The sequence below is a fragment of the Erpetoichthys calabaricus genome, chromosome 15, assembly GCF_900747795.2.
Source record: "Erpetoichthys calabaricus chromosome 15, fErpCal1.3, whole genome shotgun sequence".
Taxonomy (NCBI): Eukaryota; Metazoa; Chordata; class Cladistia; order Polypteriformes; family Polypteridae; genus Erpetoichthys; species Erpetoichthys calabaricus.
In genome coordinates this window covers 28,006,571-28,022,689 of record NC_041408.2, presented here as the reverse complement: position 1 = coordinate 28,022,689, position 16,119 = coordinate 28,006,571, and the positions used below count along the sequence as shown (strand labels likewise).

Genomic DNA, 16,119 nt, shown 5'->3' with positions numbered 1-16,119 from the left:
AGATAGATAGATAGATAGATAGATAGATAGATAGATAGATAGATAGATAGATAGATAGATAGATAGATAGATAGATAGATAGATAGATAGATCAGGGGTGTAACCAGTCTCCAATGTTGGGTGGGTCTTTTCACAAACAAAGTTAACTTTTTAAAAACGTATTTATCATTTGGCTAATTTTTGGTATATGTTGTATACTTCCTCAGCCTAAGGGTTTTTTGTGAAAAAGTTGAAAGAAACAGAGATACAAGACAGACCTGTTGAAACCATGACATTTATTATTCAGAGCATCGTTTTTGTCTCTCATTCTAATTCCTAGAACAGAATCTCATTAGTGTTAATTTAAAGCAAAATACAGCCAGTAATTTTGTATATAAATAAACTACATAAATAAACACATCTAGTGAAATAACTGTAAAATAGAACACAATATTTGATTATACTTCATACTAATACTAGTTATCAGGAAATGCTACATCAGCATTTTATTCCGTTTCCATAATGTAATTTTGCATTTGACTTTTACAGATTTTATTTTAAAATGGCCTTATTTTTATGGCTATTTTTACTTTACAGTTGGACTTTTCCAGACAGCACATTTTTAAAAAGCTTATCTAATTCAAATGGTCTCTTTTAAGATGGTTTTGTTGCCTATCAATCAATCTTTTACATACACATTATTGCAGCCTTTCAAAATTTAATGACTCATTTATATACACTGACCAGCCACTTTATTAGGAACACCTTGCTAGTATCGGGTCGGACCCCCTTTTGCCTTCAGAACTGCCCCAATTCTTCACGGCATTGATTCAACAAGGCCCTGGGAACATTCCTCAGGGATTTTGGTCCATATTGACATGATAGCATCATGCAGTTGCCGCAGATTTGACGTCTGCACATCCATGATGCGAATCTCCTGTTCCACCACAACCCCAAGGTGCTCCACTGGATTGAGATCTGGTGATGGTGGAGGCCATTTGAGTAACACGAGCTCATTATCATGTTCGTAAAACCAGTTTCAGATGATTTCAGCTTTGTGACATGGCATTTTATTCTGATGGAAGTAGCCATCAGAAGATGGATACACTGTTGGTAACAAAGGGATGGACATGGTCAGCAACAACACTCAGGTAGGCTGCAGCATTTAAATGATGCTCAGTTGGTACTAAGGGGCTTAAAGTGTGCCAGGAAATATCCCCCACACCATTACACCACCACCACCAGCCTGAACCGTTGAAAAAAGGCAGGATGGATCCATGCTTTCATGTTGTTGATGCCAAATTCTGACCCTACCATCCGAATGTTGTTTTTCCATCCTTCTATTGTCCAGTTTTTGTAAGCTTGTGCTAATTGTAGCCTGAGTTTCCTGTTGTTAGCTAACAAGAGTGGCACCCGCTGCTGTAGCCCATCTGTTTCAAAGTTCTACGTGTTGTGTGTTCAGAGATCCTCTTCTGCACACCTCATTTGTAACAAGTGGCTATTTGAGCTACTGTTGCCTTTCTGTCAGCTCAAACAGGTCAGGCCATTCTCCTCTGACCTCTGGTATCAACAAGGCATTTTCACCCAGAGAGCGGCCACTCTTTGGATTTTTTCTGTTTTTCAGAACATTCTCTGTAAACCCTAGAGATGGTTGTGCATAAAAATCCCAGTAGATCAGCAATTCCTGAAATACTCAGAGCCACCAACAACCATACCGCATTCAAAGTCACTTCAATCATCTTTCTTCCCCATTCTGATGCTCTGGTTGAACTTCAGCAGGTCGTCTTGACAAATATCTACAGGCCTAAATCCATTGAGTTGCTGTATCAAGCTCATGTTAACTAGCTAAATATTAGCAGAAGTCAGATAATGGATTTCCTCGACTCTTTGGAGCCCCATGGAGCCAACTAATTAGATAACATTTTAACTATGGTAATGATGTATTGTAGAACACAGAAAGGTCCAAGTTCAAAGCCCTACCTTGTGTTCTGGACTTTCAGAATAGCTGTTCTGTTCTTGAACAATCATTTTCTTTTTTTTCACTCCTTTCGCTCCATTCTGAAAAGCTATGACTGGCTCCAAAGGCACCATCATGGGTAAAGCAGGTGATTCATGCTGGCCATGCATTTTTGGCATGTATCTATAGCAGTTGTCATTGACCAGTAGTAAGACAGGAACTCAAATGAAATGTTGGGGAGCCCACTGGGCCACCTTTTTTACTCATAATACTCAAATAACAGGCACTCGATGGTTTAGGGACTAAAAAAAATATAAGTAGCCATAAAGTAAGGATGCTACCGTATGTATGGTGGTGATGCTGGGGGGCTGGAGTTCTGTCTTGTGGATTGCTCATTCCTAAATGAGATGCCTTATTCCAGGAGCGTCCTGCTTTTAAAGTCCATGGGCTGGTGGGGATGGGGTCAGTTGCCATCCCTGGCCATTTCTCAGCACTGTCACAGTCCCAGTCCCAATGAGGTGCTATGCAGGTGTATTGCTGTTGGTATAAAGCAGCCCTCGTTGTGTTTCTTGACACATGTCTGCTGAATGATTCGTTGGCTGAAAGTCCACAGTGTTGTTCTTTCAGAGAGAGGATGTGCAGCATCGTTCATAATTCCACTCATGTTTGTTTTAATTCTCTCCTTCTCTACGGCCTCCAGGGCGGCACAGTGGTAGTGCTGCTGCCTCGCACTAAGGAGACCTGGGTTCACATCCTGGGTCGTCCCTGAATGGACTTTCCATGTTCTCCTCGTGTGTGTGTGTGTGTGGACTTACTCCAGGTGCTCCAGTTTCCTCCCACAGTCCGAAGACATGTGGATTAGGTGGACTGGTGATGCTAAATTTTTGGAGTGTGTTCCTTCCCTATGCTAGCTGGGATAGGCTCCAGCACCTCCCATGACCCTGTTCAGGGCTAAGTGGGTGAGAAAATGACCAACTACTACCACCAGGGGGTCCAGATTGTGCCTCATAACTGAGCCTGCCCTTTTTAATTAGTGTATTGATTTGGTGGGCCCCTCTTGAAGTAACGTTACCAGCCCAGCACACCACAATGTAGCAAACTGTACTGACCATCATAGAGTTGTAGAAGGTACCTGCCTTCACCCTGCTATACTTACCCTCTCACCTCTGTCTCTCTCTGATTGGCCATCATCCTCCGCCTCTGTATCTCTCACTTCTGCTTCCTGCTGTAAACTTAAGATTTAATGGCAGCCATCAGCCATTTGAATCCCACTTGCAAGTCACCTGGCAGTAAGGTAACTCACTAGCTCTGCTCCTTCCACACAGCTCCCAGAGACTGAATTCAATTCTGACTTCCTTCCCTTTTCTCTGGGTATTGATGAGATTGTCACACAGGTTTTATCAGGTTTGAGTCCTAGTTCTTCTCCTTTTCCTGAAACTTTGACTTTTCTTCTATATTGCTTCTTTACATTTGAATCACACATAGTATATTATATGGCTTTGTAATTCTCCTTGAATAAACGTGTATCCTAAATTACAATAATAGTGATAAAGTTAATGATGATAATAATGTGGTGTCCCACAGATGTGCAGGTTAGGTTGATGGGATGCTCTAAATTGACCTTGCATGGCAGTATCTATGAGTTTGCCTTGCAATGAACTTGGGGGCCTTGACTTGCACCTGATGCTGCTGGGAGAGACTTTGGCTCCCTGTAACCATGAAGGGAAGTAAAAACAAAATCAGACTATGGATGAATTGATGAGCAGAATTTAATCTCCGAGTCCTTCCTCCACTTGTTATTACTCAAGACTCAACCCAGTATACCCCCAGGACTTTCTTCTAAAAATGACCAGTGTACCTGAAGGTGCTGGAAACAAGTACAGTACCTTGGAAAAGATGGACTAACGAGTATTTACCAACACTTTAAGAACATCAAAAATGGCTTTCATCAAGAAGAAACGTTGAACCAGGTGACACTGTTCTCATTGTAGATGAAACAACACCTTGTAACTCCTGGGTAATGGGACGAGTCATCAAGGTCCAAAGAGTTTGTGTGCAGACCAAAACCAGCACACTGGAGAGACCTGTGAATAAACTGTGCCTGACTTCAAGAAACAGCCGTCAATCGAAATGATTAGTCTTAAATTGTGCATGCTTAATAGTATTTGTGTTTCTACATTTAAGCTTAACTTTAAATTTAACTTAAAATTTAAGCCTACATACAAATATTCTTGAATAGTTAAGACTCTTCCTAAGTAACGTTGTAGTAATTGATTTCTGACTTTAGCATAAACAATTAGGGTCCGGATGTGTAAGAGCCATTTGCTAGTTATTTAGGTTATGTCAAGCAGGTAGAAGTGTTTGCTTACTTATGTTAAATTTTTGCCTATATATTAGTGCATAATCTATGGGAGGTTCTTATAACCCCCACAAGTTGAATTGAATTGGTACATTCTAACTATTTCTTGTCTCTGTGGCTACAGATTAGTCTCAGTCAGTGACCTGCCTTGCCGTGTGTAAGTTATGGAGGGCACACGGTTTGTAACTTGGCCTCAACGTGCCCAATAGAATTGGATTACAAGTGACATCAAGGGCCTTTTGAACCAGAAGAAAAGGGCTTTTAAAAGCGGTGATCAGCATGAGCTCAAGCACGTGCAGAAGGAACTCCGAGTCCAGCTCAGGCGGCTTAGGAGCAGTACAGGAGAAAGCTGGAGCAGAAATTGCAGAATAACAGCATGAAGGAAGTGTGGGATGGGATAAAGATCATCACTGGCTGCAGCTTGAAGTGGGGTGCCATCATCGAGAGAGATGTGAAGAGAGCAAACCAAATGAACAACTTCTTTAACAGGTTTGACCACCCTAACCCACTCTCACTCTCACCTTGGAGTATTGCACCCTCCACACATCCTTCTGCTGATACCAGCATAGGAGAGACATCCCCAAGCATAATTACAACAGCGCAGGTGAGCAGAGATCTGAGGAGACTTCGCGCCAGCAAAGCAGCGGGTCCAGATGGAGTATCGCCATGACTGCTGAAGGTCTGTGCATCGGAGCTGGGGGTTCCTCTACAGCGCATCTTCAACATGAGCCTGGAACAGGGGAGAGTCCCGAGGCTTTGGAAAACATCTTGCATCACCCCAGTCCCAAAGGTATCACGTCCTAGTGAGCTGAATGACTTCCGGCCTGTTGCTCTGACATCACATGTGATGAAGACCATGGAGAGGCTGCTGCGTCACCACCTGAGGCCACAGATTCAACACGCCCTCGACCCTCTGCAGTTTGCATATCAGGAGAAGGTGGGAGCGGAGGATGCCATCATCTATATGCTACACCAATCCCTCTCCCACTTGGACAGAGGCAGTGGTGCTGTAAGAATTATGTTTCTGGACTCCTCTAGCGCCTTCAACACAATCCAACCTCTGCTCCTTAGGGACAAGCTGATAGAGATGGGAGTAGATTCATACCAGGTGGCATGGATCGTGGACTATCTTAAAGACAGACCTCAGTATGTGCGTCTTAGGAACTGCACGTCTGACATTGTGGTCAGCAACACAGGAGCGCCACAGGGGACTGTACTTTCTCCGGTCCTGTTCAGCCTATATATATCGGACTTCCAATACAACTCGGAGTCCTGCCATGTGCAAAAGTTTGCTTATGACACTGCTATCGTGGGCTGCAGGAGGAGGAGTATAGGAACCTAATCAATGACTTTGTTAAATGGTGCGACTCAAACCACCTACACCTGAACACCAGCAAAACCAAGGGGCTGGTGGTGGATTTTAGGAGGCCCAGACACCTCATGGACCCCGTGATCATCACAGGTGACAGTGTGCAGATGGTGCAGACCTATAAATACCTGGGAGTCCAGCTGGATGGTAAATTAGGCTGGACTGCCAATACTGATGCTCTGTGTAAGAAAGGACAGAGCCGACTATACTTCATTAGAAGGCTGGCGTCCTTCAACATCTGCAATAAGATGCTGCAGATGTTCTATCAGATGGTTGTAGCGAGCGCCCTCTTCTACGTGGTGGTGTGCTGGGGAGGCAGCATTAAGAAGAAAGACGCCTCACGCCTGGACAAACTGGTGAGGAAGGCAGGCTCTATTGTAGGCACGGAGCTGGACAGTTTAACATCTGTGGCAGAGCAACGGGCACTGAGCAGGCTCCTATCAATCATGGAGAATCCACTGCATCCACTGAACAGTATCATCAGTGTCATCTCCAGACAGAGGAGCAGCTTCAGCGACAGACTGCTGTCAATGTCCTGCTCCACTGACACACTGAGGAGATCGTTCCTCCCCCAAACTATGCGACTCTTCAATTCCACCCGGGGGGTGAACGTTAACATTATACAAAGTTATTGTCTGTTTTTACCTGCATTATTATCACTGTTTAATTTAATATTGTTTTTTGTATCAGTATGCTGCTGCTGGAAAATGTGAATTTCTCCTTGGGATTAATAAAGAATCTATCTATCTATCTATCTATCTATCTATCTATCTATCTATCTATCTATCTATCTATCTATCTATCTATCTATCTATCTATCTATCTATCTATCTAGAATGTAATGCAACAAGCTCTAATGAACGTGCAGTGCTGTACGTTTAGAGTGTACTGAAGGTGAAGTAAAGCGTCTTTAAGTATAGAAACAAGTGAAGTTTGACAAGAAAAGCTACGTTTAGAGAAGAGAGTTGCTGCCAGGCCCCTATAAATAACAACCTACTAGAACATAGCCATCTCTGGTGTCCTGTTAGTCTCAATAGACCAAAGACGTGTCTTGAGCTGAAGGCTTTTCAAAGACCCCCTTCTTTGTTTTGTTGGCCTGGTGTCTGCTAAACTAACTACCAGTACCCATTAGGATCCCCACATCAGGGTGCTGATTAAACCATTGAGGACCACCGTTACTTACCGGGTTTTTTTTTTTTAACAACTTATTCTCACTCTTCATGTTGAACCTCACATTCACGTTTTCAGCAGTGTCCCTAAGGTGGGCTGAATGTGACGGGACCTCATAGACAAAAAAGCTGTTGTGCTAAAATTCAACTTTTTCTTTTATTTCAGAACAATGAAACATTCTTACACTTTTCTCTTTAGAAAACTGTAGTCATTTGTTTTTAATGAAGTGTATTGGTAAAATTAAAAAAACACACACATCCTGGGAACCATGAATCATAATTTATTTTTAAAACAAATGTACTGAATGGCACAAAACCGTGGAAAATGACTGCAAAAGGTGAAAAAAAAATCAGACATATATTCAGAAAACCAACACAGAGATATACAAAAAAATGGGCTAAAAAAGTATTTTAGAAAAAGTTGTCAATTAAACCAAAAAGCAAACTGATCTGACTGCCTTAAGCATTGTAGAATACAATATTCTGAACAGCAAAAGCAAAGAATCTAAACTCCATAGGAAACCCACAATTATTATTTGTGCTCTCTAGATGTATTGAACCGGAGGCCATGAACTTGCCTTCAGATGTTCATTCTAACAATGCGTATTATTTACACTCATGCCTCTTCATGTGCAATTTTTGGAAATAATTCCATTTTCTCTACATGACTTTGCACCTGCTCTGCCAGCATAAGCCACATTTCCTTTGTTTTCACAAAATGTGGAGGCCTACATGACGGAAGCAATGAGCTGTGTGTTTAATTTCTATACACTTTATTCTTTATATTAAAAGCACCGTATGCATTGGATTATGAAAAATTACAAAATGGCACATTTAGTGTCTATTAACCATGTGCTTCACCTTATGGTGCCCAGTATTTTAGTGCCCAGCTGGCATGAAAAAGCATGGAAGGTGAGAATTAGAGGCACGGCGCTTTGAACCACAGAATAACTCAGGACACATTTGACACTTTTCAACAGTTCAGCATTTCATCACAAATCAACCAACAAACTGCACGAAAACTGAGACTGAAGAGCAGAACCCTCAAGTGCACATCAATCCATTTTTTTTGGCAGTTAAAATAAGCTCATTTTTCTCTTTATAAGAAATTGTTGTTTGTATAGGTTTTCGGATAGATTGAATACATGTGTGTTGCCCCATCATCAATCCGATGATGTACAGTATATATACCGCTGTACAGTATTTGTCATATGTGCAGTTCATCTCACTGGCCCATTGGCACCTGTGTCTAAAAATCAATATTTGTATTCAGACTGAACGAACATCTTACAGGCAAACACTGTCAGGACATTTTAGATTAATTCCACAGTACATCAAATGAATGGCAAATAGCATAAAGGTACAAAGCAGGCACATTTCATTTCAGCTGTATGCAGTCCATCTCTCTGTCACGGGCACTGAAGCAGTCTGAGGCTCAGATTCTTCAGTTCTGTTTGAAGAATATGTAGATTTCCACCTCAGCAGGACAATTTTTTTGAAATATTTGATTGTGTGATTTTTAACACTTACAAAGCACAAGGTGTTGATCATGCTGTTGCTCATTGCTATGCATTCGATAATATAGTAGGCAATAAGATAATTTCTGTCTCTTAAGATGACTGCAGGATAGAAGTCACGCAGGATGCCATAACCGTAGTAAGGTGCCCAGCACAGTATATACGCCGTCAAAATGCCAATAAGGACCATGACTGTTTTCCTTCTGCACCGGAGCCTTTTTTTGATCTGCTTTGTCTGAAATCCGGGAACACTTTTGAACCAGAGCTCCATAGAGATTCGAGTGTAGCACAACGCCATCACCAAAACGGGTGCCACAAACTCAATCCCAAAGATGACCAGGAAGTAGGACCGGTAATAAAGCTTCTGATCAAATGGCCAGATTTGGCCACAGAAGATTTTACTGTTGCTCCTGCTATGAGGGATGCTCATCTCGGTAGAGAAATAGGCAGAGGGCACGGCAATGAGAATGGGAATGATCCAGACCCCAGTGATAAGACAATAGGCAGTTTGGTATTTCATACGAGGCCTCAGGGGGTGTACGATAGCCAGATATCTAAAAAAATAATTGCATCACTGAGCATGAAATGCAAAAAAGGAAATTAACTTAAAGCACAGGCAAAGAAAACAAATTGAAAAACGACAAACTACGTGGAAATTGAGCACTGCTCTACAAAAAAATTATTCTTCTAAAATGAAATCACAAAACTGGCAAGTAAACATTGAATGTAAAACTTTGATCTTGTATTTAATCTGGTTACTTTAAACCAGGGGTGCCCAGCTCCTATCCTGGAGGGCCGCCATGGCGGTGGCTGTTCATTCTAACCATTTTCTTAGTTAGTGTCCAGTTTTCGCTGCTAATGAACGTGACTTCATTGATTTGGTACTGAAGACTCAGACCCTTTAGGTGGGGAGCAACGTCAGGCCTGGAGAGCCGCAGTGGCTGCAGGTTTCTGTTTCAACCCAATCACTTCATGAGAAGTCATTTGTTGTTGATGAAGATGAAGCACTTATTGCTCAAGTGCTTCATTTTAGTGGTCTCGCTTGTCAAGATTTCAAACACTTTAATTAGCTTATTTCAGTCTTAATGGCTCCGTATTAGCAATAAGAAGCAAATGGTAAAGGAGCCAGCAGTTCTGTGTTTAGACCTGTGTGGATTCAGTGTGCACAAATAGGTGTATTAAAGTATTTATGAAAGTTTATTAAAGAGCTGAAAACTACTTCTTCGTTTTAGGCTTCAAATCCGTCCATTTTCCAACCCGCTGAATCCGAACACAGGGTCACAGGGGTCTGCTGGAGCCAATCCCAGCCAACACAGGGCACAAGGCAGGAACCAATCCTGGGCAGGGTGCCAACCCACCGCAGGACACACACAAACACCAAGCACACACTAGGGCCAATTTAGAATCACCAATCCACCTAACCTGCATGTCTTTAGACTGTGGGAGGAAACCGGAGCACCCGAAGGAAACCCACGCAGACACGGGGAGAACATGCAAACTCCACACAGGGTGGACCCGGGAAGTGAACCTGGATCTCCTAACTGCAAGGCAGCAGCGCTACCACTGCACCACCGTGCCGCCCAGGCTTCAAATCATTTGGAAGATATCATTAGAAAGGAAAAAAAAATTATATGATGTAAGAATGAGCTGACATGGCAGAATTAAAGCACAAACAAGTCAGGATATTGAATAAGACCTGCTATTGACAACTGGAACAAAAACCAGCAGCCACTGTGGTCCTCCAGGATCGACATTGATCACCCTTGCTTTAAACCATCACACTCGTTGCTTTGTAAAGACCTTTCTAATGATGTTTTCTATCAAGACTGATGCAAACATAAAATAACATTTTTTTGTCACCTCCGACTTTAAATATCTGCTCGTCTTCATCGCTGATTATAAATTCTGAGCTCCTAGATCACGGGTGTCGAACTCCGGGCCTGGAGGGCTGCACTGGCTGCAGGTTTTCATTTATTAGTGACCAGTTTTTGCTGCTAATTAACTTCTTTTCCCTTAGTTTTAATTTACCTGACTCGGGCCCCTTAGTTGTTTCTTTTTCCTTATTTAGCAGCCAAACAATAATGAGACACAAAACAAGCCACCGCATGACCAGCTCTCCTGTGCCCATCTCATAATATCTGAAAATAAAGAAAGTTGAAGGTCTCAATAAGGTTGATCTCTCAGGTCACCAAAACATCTTGACGGTGTTCTTAGAAAAAACAGAAAAATCGACAGTTTTGGAAATGTCTGCTGTGGCAGAATGAGAGCAGCAATTAATTAATGGAATTAAATAATGAGCTTAATTAACAGCAGGAATTGGCTTCTCATTAAGAGATCGGTTGGAGTGAAATTGTTTGGTTGGAGTTTGAAATGTCAGTTTAGCTGGTCATCTGTTGGCTCGTTTCACATCTCACTTCTGTCATTTAATGAAGAAAGGAATAAATTCAGTGGACTGAATCCTTAAAAACAAGGCTATTAAAATGAAGGGTAAAGGAGTTAAGTAGCAGTGAAAACTGGTCACTGATTAAGAAAAGGGTTAGAATGAAAACCTGCAGCCACTGCGGCCCTCCAGGCCCGGAGTTTGACATCCCTGTCCTAGATTGACTCTCAAATGTCAAAGCAGGAAGGATACGCAGTCTGGCAAAAGGCTGGTGACTTTGCCTTTTGTGAAGTTACAGCTATAGGAAGAGGTTTATATGTGGCCTAATGAAACAATACGCTGCTTTTCCACAGCTTCACCATGGTGGGTTCATGTCTGCCCAGTTGTTATCTATGTTCTGCCTTCATGGGTTTTCTCCAAGTACTCCAGTTTTTTATCACATGCACAAAAGGTTAGACCGACTACAGCTATAATTTGTTCCCATGTGGATGTGCCCTACGACTGACTGGCATCTCATCCAAAGTTCATTACTGCCTTCTTCTGCATACAACAGGCAGAATGTTTTCTGTCTTCTTGCCAGCCTGCTTGTCAATATGTGGCTCAAAAACCAAATGAATGAAAAGTGCTGCGTTGCTACTGAAAGAAACGTTTTTGAAAAGGTTCTTTACTGGGTTGTGTGGTTCTTCACACAACCATTGCTTAACAAAAACCCATTTCATTCAGGGAAGGATTCTTTGTGTATGAAATATGATATTTATGCTTTGAAAAGGTTACTAATATACGGACAGAACAGAAATGTTTAATGTATGCTAGGCTACCTAGCAGGATACTAACAGATCAATAAAAGCCAAACTCACCCAGTGTTGCTATATGTGAGAAGGTTCAAAATCACCAATCCACTGGTATTTCACAAGTCCATTATCATTTATCCATGGTTATTTATAAAAACTGTTAAAGATCTAAATTAGTTAAGGTTCTTTATGGATGGTTCTTTTGGGAACCCAAAATGGTTCTCTAGGGTCATCGCTCTGAAGAACCACTTTGGCACCTTTATTTTTAAGGAAATAAATGCAGACATTACATTTTTTCACATTGTATCTATTCCTCAGTCCATCCACCAATTTTCTGAACCTTCTCAACCTTCTGTGATATTGGATTTTTGATATAAGAAAGAAGTAGCCATTGTGTAACCAACAAACGTAAAAAATCAACTCACCTGTCAACTGCAATGGCCAAGAGGGCATTAGTGGAGACGTAGAGGGACACAGTCCTGAGGTAATTGACCGAGGCACACAGCACTAATCCATGATGCCAGGACAGTTGTTTAACTACATAATAGTCCACTAAAAAGGGGCAGCACACAATTGATACAATGAAATCAGATATGGCCAAGTTAGCAATAAGAAGATTGGTCAGATTTCTAAGTTTTTTGTACCTCGCTAAGGCAACAATAAACAGAATATTGCCAATGCCACAGACTAACATAATGCATATTAAAACTACGCCAATCACAATGGTTGCTGCAAAAAAGGATTTGCCTTGGGTTATGTCCATAATGTCATCTTCTGCATCATCGTAACTGACATCACAATTGGATGAGTAAGGATATGGAATGCTTTTCGGGAGGAATTCTTCTGGCATTGCATACAAAGCTGCAAAATTGCTGCAATTGTAGTCCCCCATGACAGTGCACTGTGGGCTTGCCAGGGGGTAAATCAAGGGATGGAAAGCTTTTCAAAAATGAATTTCACTGCTGCTTCAGTTACCGGCGTGAGGTGAAGCTATTTACAGTTGTGTACACTAATGAGCGAGCATTATTCACACTCTGCTTGTTCGGTTCTAATTCCCAAGGTGTGTATCTGAAATTCAAACAACAAGACCTTATCAGTGATCCACAATAGTGTGTGCAAATGTTTCAAAACACTGCAGACATACATCGTCACAGTGTTTTTAACATTGCTCTCTCTAGTTAAAGGACATGGGAAAATAGTAATAATAATAACAACAATAATAATAATAATCAGAAGGGAAAGACGGAAAGCCCAATAACAAAAATAATGAACTGCCTGAATAAATGATATAATATTTTAAAAGGAAATGCCAGTTACCTCCATGTAATTATTATTATCTGATGTAGTGGTAGTAGTATAGTAGCAGCATTATTAATGATAGCAATGCCAAGACCAGACAGTGGATACAATAATCAGAAAGACTTCACGAGTGAGACAAGATATTAGAGATTATATGGGAAAAACAACTAGTGACAAACAACTTGAAGATCAAAGATGAAAAACTTGTAGCCTAAATGTAGAGAAAGAAACTCAAAATGGCAGGAGGAAAAATGTCAATAAACAAGGTGTGGTCTGCATAACTACTGATCTAATAATAAAATCAAAGGAAAGGATACAGCTTTTTATGTGTGTATACAGTATAGATAGATAGATAGATAGATAGATAGATAGATAGATAGATAGATAGATAGATAGATAGATAGATAGATAGATAGATAGATAGATAGGTGAAAGGCACTATAAAATAGATAGATAGATAGATAGATAGATAGATAGATAGATAGATAGATAGATAGATAGATAGATAGATAGATAGATAGATAGGTGAAAGGCACTATAAAATAGATAGATAGATAGATAGATAGATAGATAGATAGATAGATAGATAGATAGATAGATAGATAGATAGATAGATAGATAGATAGGTGAAAGGCACTATAAAATAGATAGATAGATAGATAGATAGATAGATAGATAGATAGATAGATAGATAGATAGATAGATAGATAGATAGATAGATAGATAGAGAAGGCACTATATGATAGATAGATAGATAGATAGATAGATAGATAGATAGATAGATAGATAGATAGATAGATAGATAGATAGATAGATAGATAGATAGATAGGTGAAAGGCACTATAAGATAGATAGATAGATAGATAGATAGATAGATAGATAGATAGATAGATAGATAGATAGATAGATAGATAGATAGATAGATAGGTGAAAGGCACTATAAGATAGATAGATAGATAGATAGATAGATAGATAGATAGATAGATAGATAGATAGATAGATAGATAGATAGATAGATAGATAGATAGATAGATAGGTGAAAGGCACTATAAAAAGATAGATAGATAGATAGATAGATAGATAGATAGATAGATAGATAGATAGATAGATAGATAGATAGATAGATAGATAGATAGATAGAGAAGGCACTATATGATAGATAGATAGATAGATAGATAGATAGATAGATAGATAGATAGATAGATAGATAGATAGATAGATAGATAGATAGATAGGAAAGGCACTATATAAAAGATAGATAGATAGATAGATAGATAGATAGATAGATAGATAGATAGATAGATAGATAGATAGATAGATAGATAGATAGATAGATAGATAGATAGATAGATAAGGCACTATATAATAGATAGATAGATAGATAGATAGATAGATAGATAGATAGATAGATAGATAGATAGATAGATAGATAGATAGATAGATAGATAGATAGAGAAGGCACTAAATAATAGATGATAGATAGATAGATAGATAGATAGATAGATAGATAGATAGATAGATAGATAGATAGATAGATAGATAGATAGATAGGTGAAAGGCACTATATAAAAGATAGATAGATAGATAGATAGATAGATAGATAGATAGATAGATAGATAGATAGATAGATAGATAGATAGGTGAAAGGCACTATATAAAAGATAGATAGATAGATAGATAGATAGATAGATAGATAGATAGATAGATAGATAGATAGATAGATAGATAGATAGATAGATAGGTGAAAGGCACTATATAAAAGATAGATAGATAGATAGATAGATAGATAGATAGATAGATAGATAGATAGATAGATAGATAGATAGATAGATAGATAGATAGATAGATAGATAGATAGGTGAAAGGCACTATATAAAAGATAGATAGATAGATAGATAGATAGATAGATAGATAGATAGATAGATAGATAGATAGATAGATAGATAGATAGATAGATAGATAGATAGATAGATAGATAGATGTTATCCTCTAATTAACCAGGCATGCCCATTCATATGTGTGTGTGTATGCCCGCTTTTTTAACTTATTCATTCCGTTAAAGCTTCTATAGAACAATCCGGGCAGCATTTTTAGTGAACGTTACCCATCATTACACCATATAGACACAATTGTGAAATGTCAATTGCGCTTTAAAGAAAAGGAAATACACCTCTAAAACAAAACATATTTTTAGCATTCTTAATTTGTAAAAAATATTGCCACCTTTGCTTCCGTGATTCTAATGAAGCATTCTGTTAAAAGCGATTGCATCTTAAAAGAATTTCTGTCATTGACGATAGTTTAAAAAAAAAGTCACAATATTGAAACATTTTTAAAACGCACATTAAAAAGCGGTCCTCTACCGTCACGCCTACCTTGATATTGGGCTCCTCACTTTTTTTCTATTTTTGCTTTAAGGGGCTCAACTTTTTCCCACACACGAGCCATGCTCCTCTCTCGCAGCCTGCCTCTGCCGCCGACGACGCCTCAGGTTTCGCATTAAGGTTGTCACCACAGCCTCCCTCTAGTGGACGCTCACAAACTGACAGCTTTGGTGACGCACGCAATCCAGCAAACTGTGCTTCATTTTAAAGTGCCAGAATCATTGTGGTTAAAAAAAATACAAGAATACGATCGTGCGACGATTATTATCATATACTTGAATATAAATCAGAAGCAAATCCTTAGTTTGACAGAGAACACATGCGAGCCGCTTAGACGTATCCAAATGTATCCAAATGTGCTAAGATTTGCACGCTTTCAGTAATTCGTTTCCTGAACTATACGTTATTAAACCGATAAATGATTGTGAAGAGATAAAGACATTGCCGGTAACATCGAAGGCAGTCCTGTAAGGGGTTTCACTCCCACACACACTCAGTCTTAATTTACACTCAACAAGCAATTCATCTACACTGCATGTCTTTACAAATGGAGAGAACCTTTGGTAATTGAAAGAGCTGCAGCGCTAACCCATCCGCTACTGTGCGGTTACCTGCGATGCGCATAATACAGTGCATTTATATTTACATATTATGAACTGATTTCATTTCGCATTGCCATTACAAGTAAAAGCATTGCACCTTCCTTGCCGCTCACGACCAGAAATTTGGAAAAATATCTTAAAATACGACTTGCGAAGTCAAAACGAGAAATAAGAGCTACATTAATCGATATGTTTTACCTTTTCCACCCCACCATTCTCAAAACCTAATTTTTCAAATTAAGACTCGAAAAACATTAACTGGCAATCGAAATATGAAACTGGTATCTCTAACGGTGGGCGCCGGCTTGTCATC

General features: G+C 39.7%; 1 protein-coding gene across 1 annotated transcript; it reads right to left on the bottom strand.

Moving 5' to 3' along the window:
• Positions 1-7,282: 7,282 nt before the first annotated feature.
• Positions 7,283-15,535, bottom strand: prokr1b (prokineticin receptor 1b). Its single transcript, XM_051919696.1, is given in 4 exon segments — positions 7,283-8,240; positions 8,243-8,904; positions 11,947-12,589; positions 15,196-15,535. Coding segments are annotated over 3 exon segments (1,158 nt in total). The 5' UTR covers positions 12,414-12,589; positions 15,196-15,535; the 3' UTR covers positions 7,283-8,211.
• Positions 15,536-16,119: the final 584 nt, after the last annotated feature.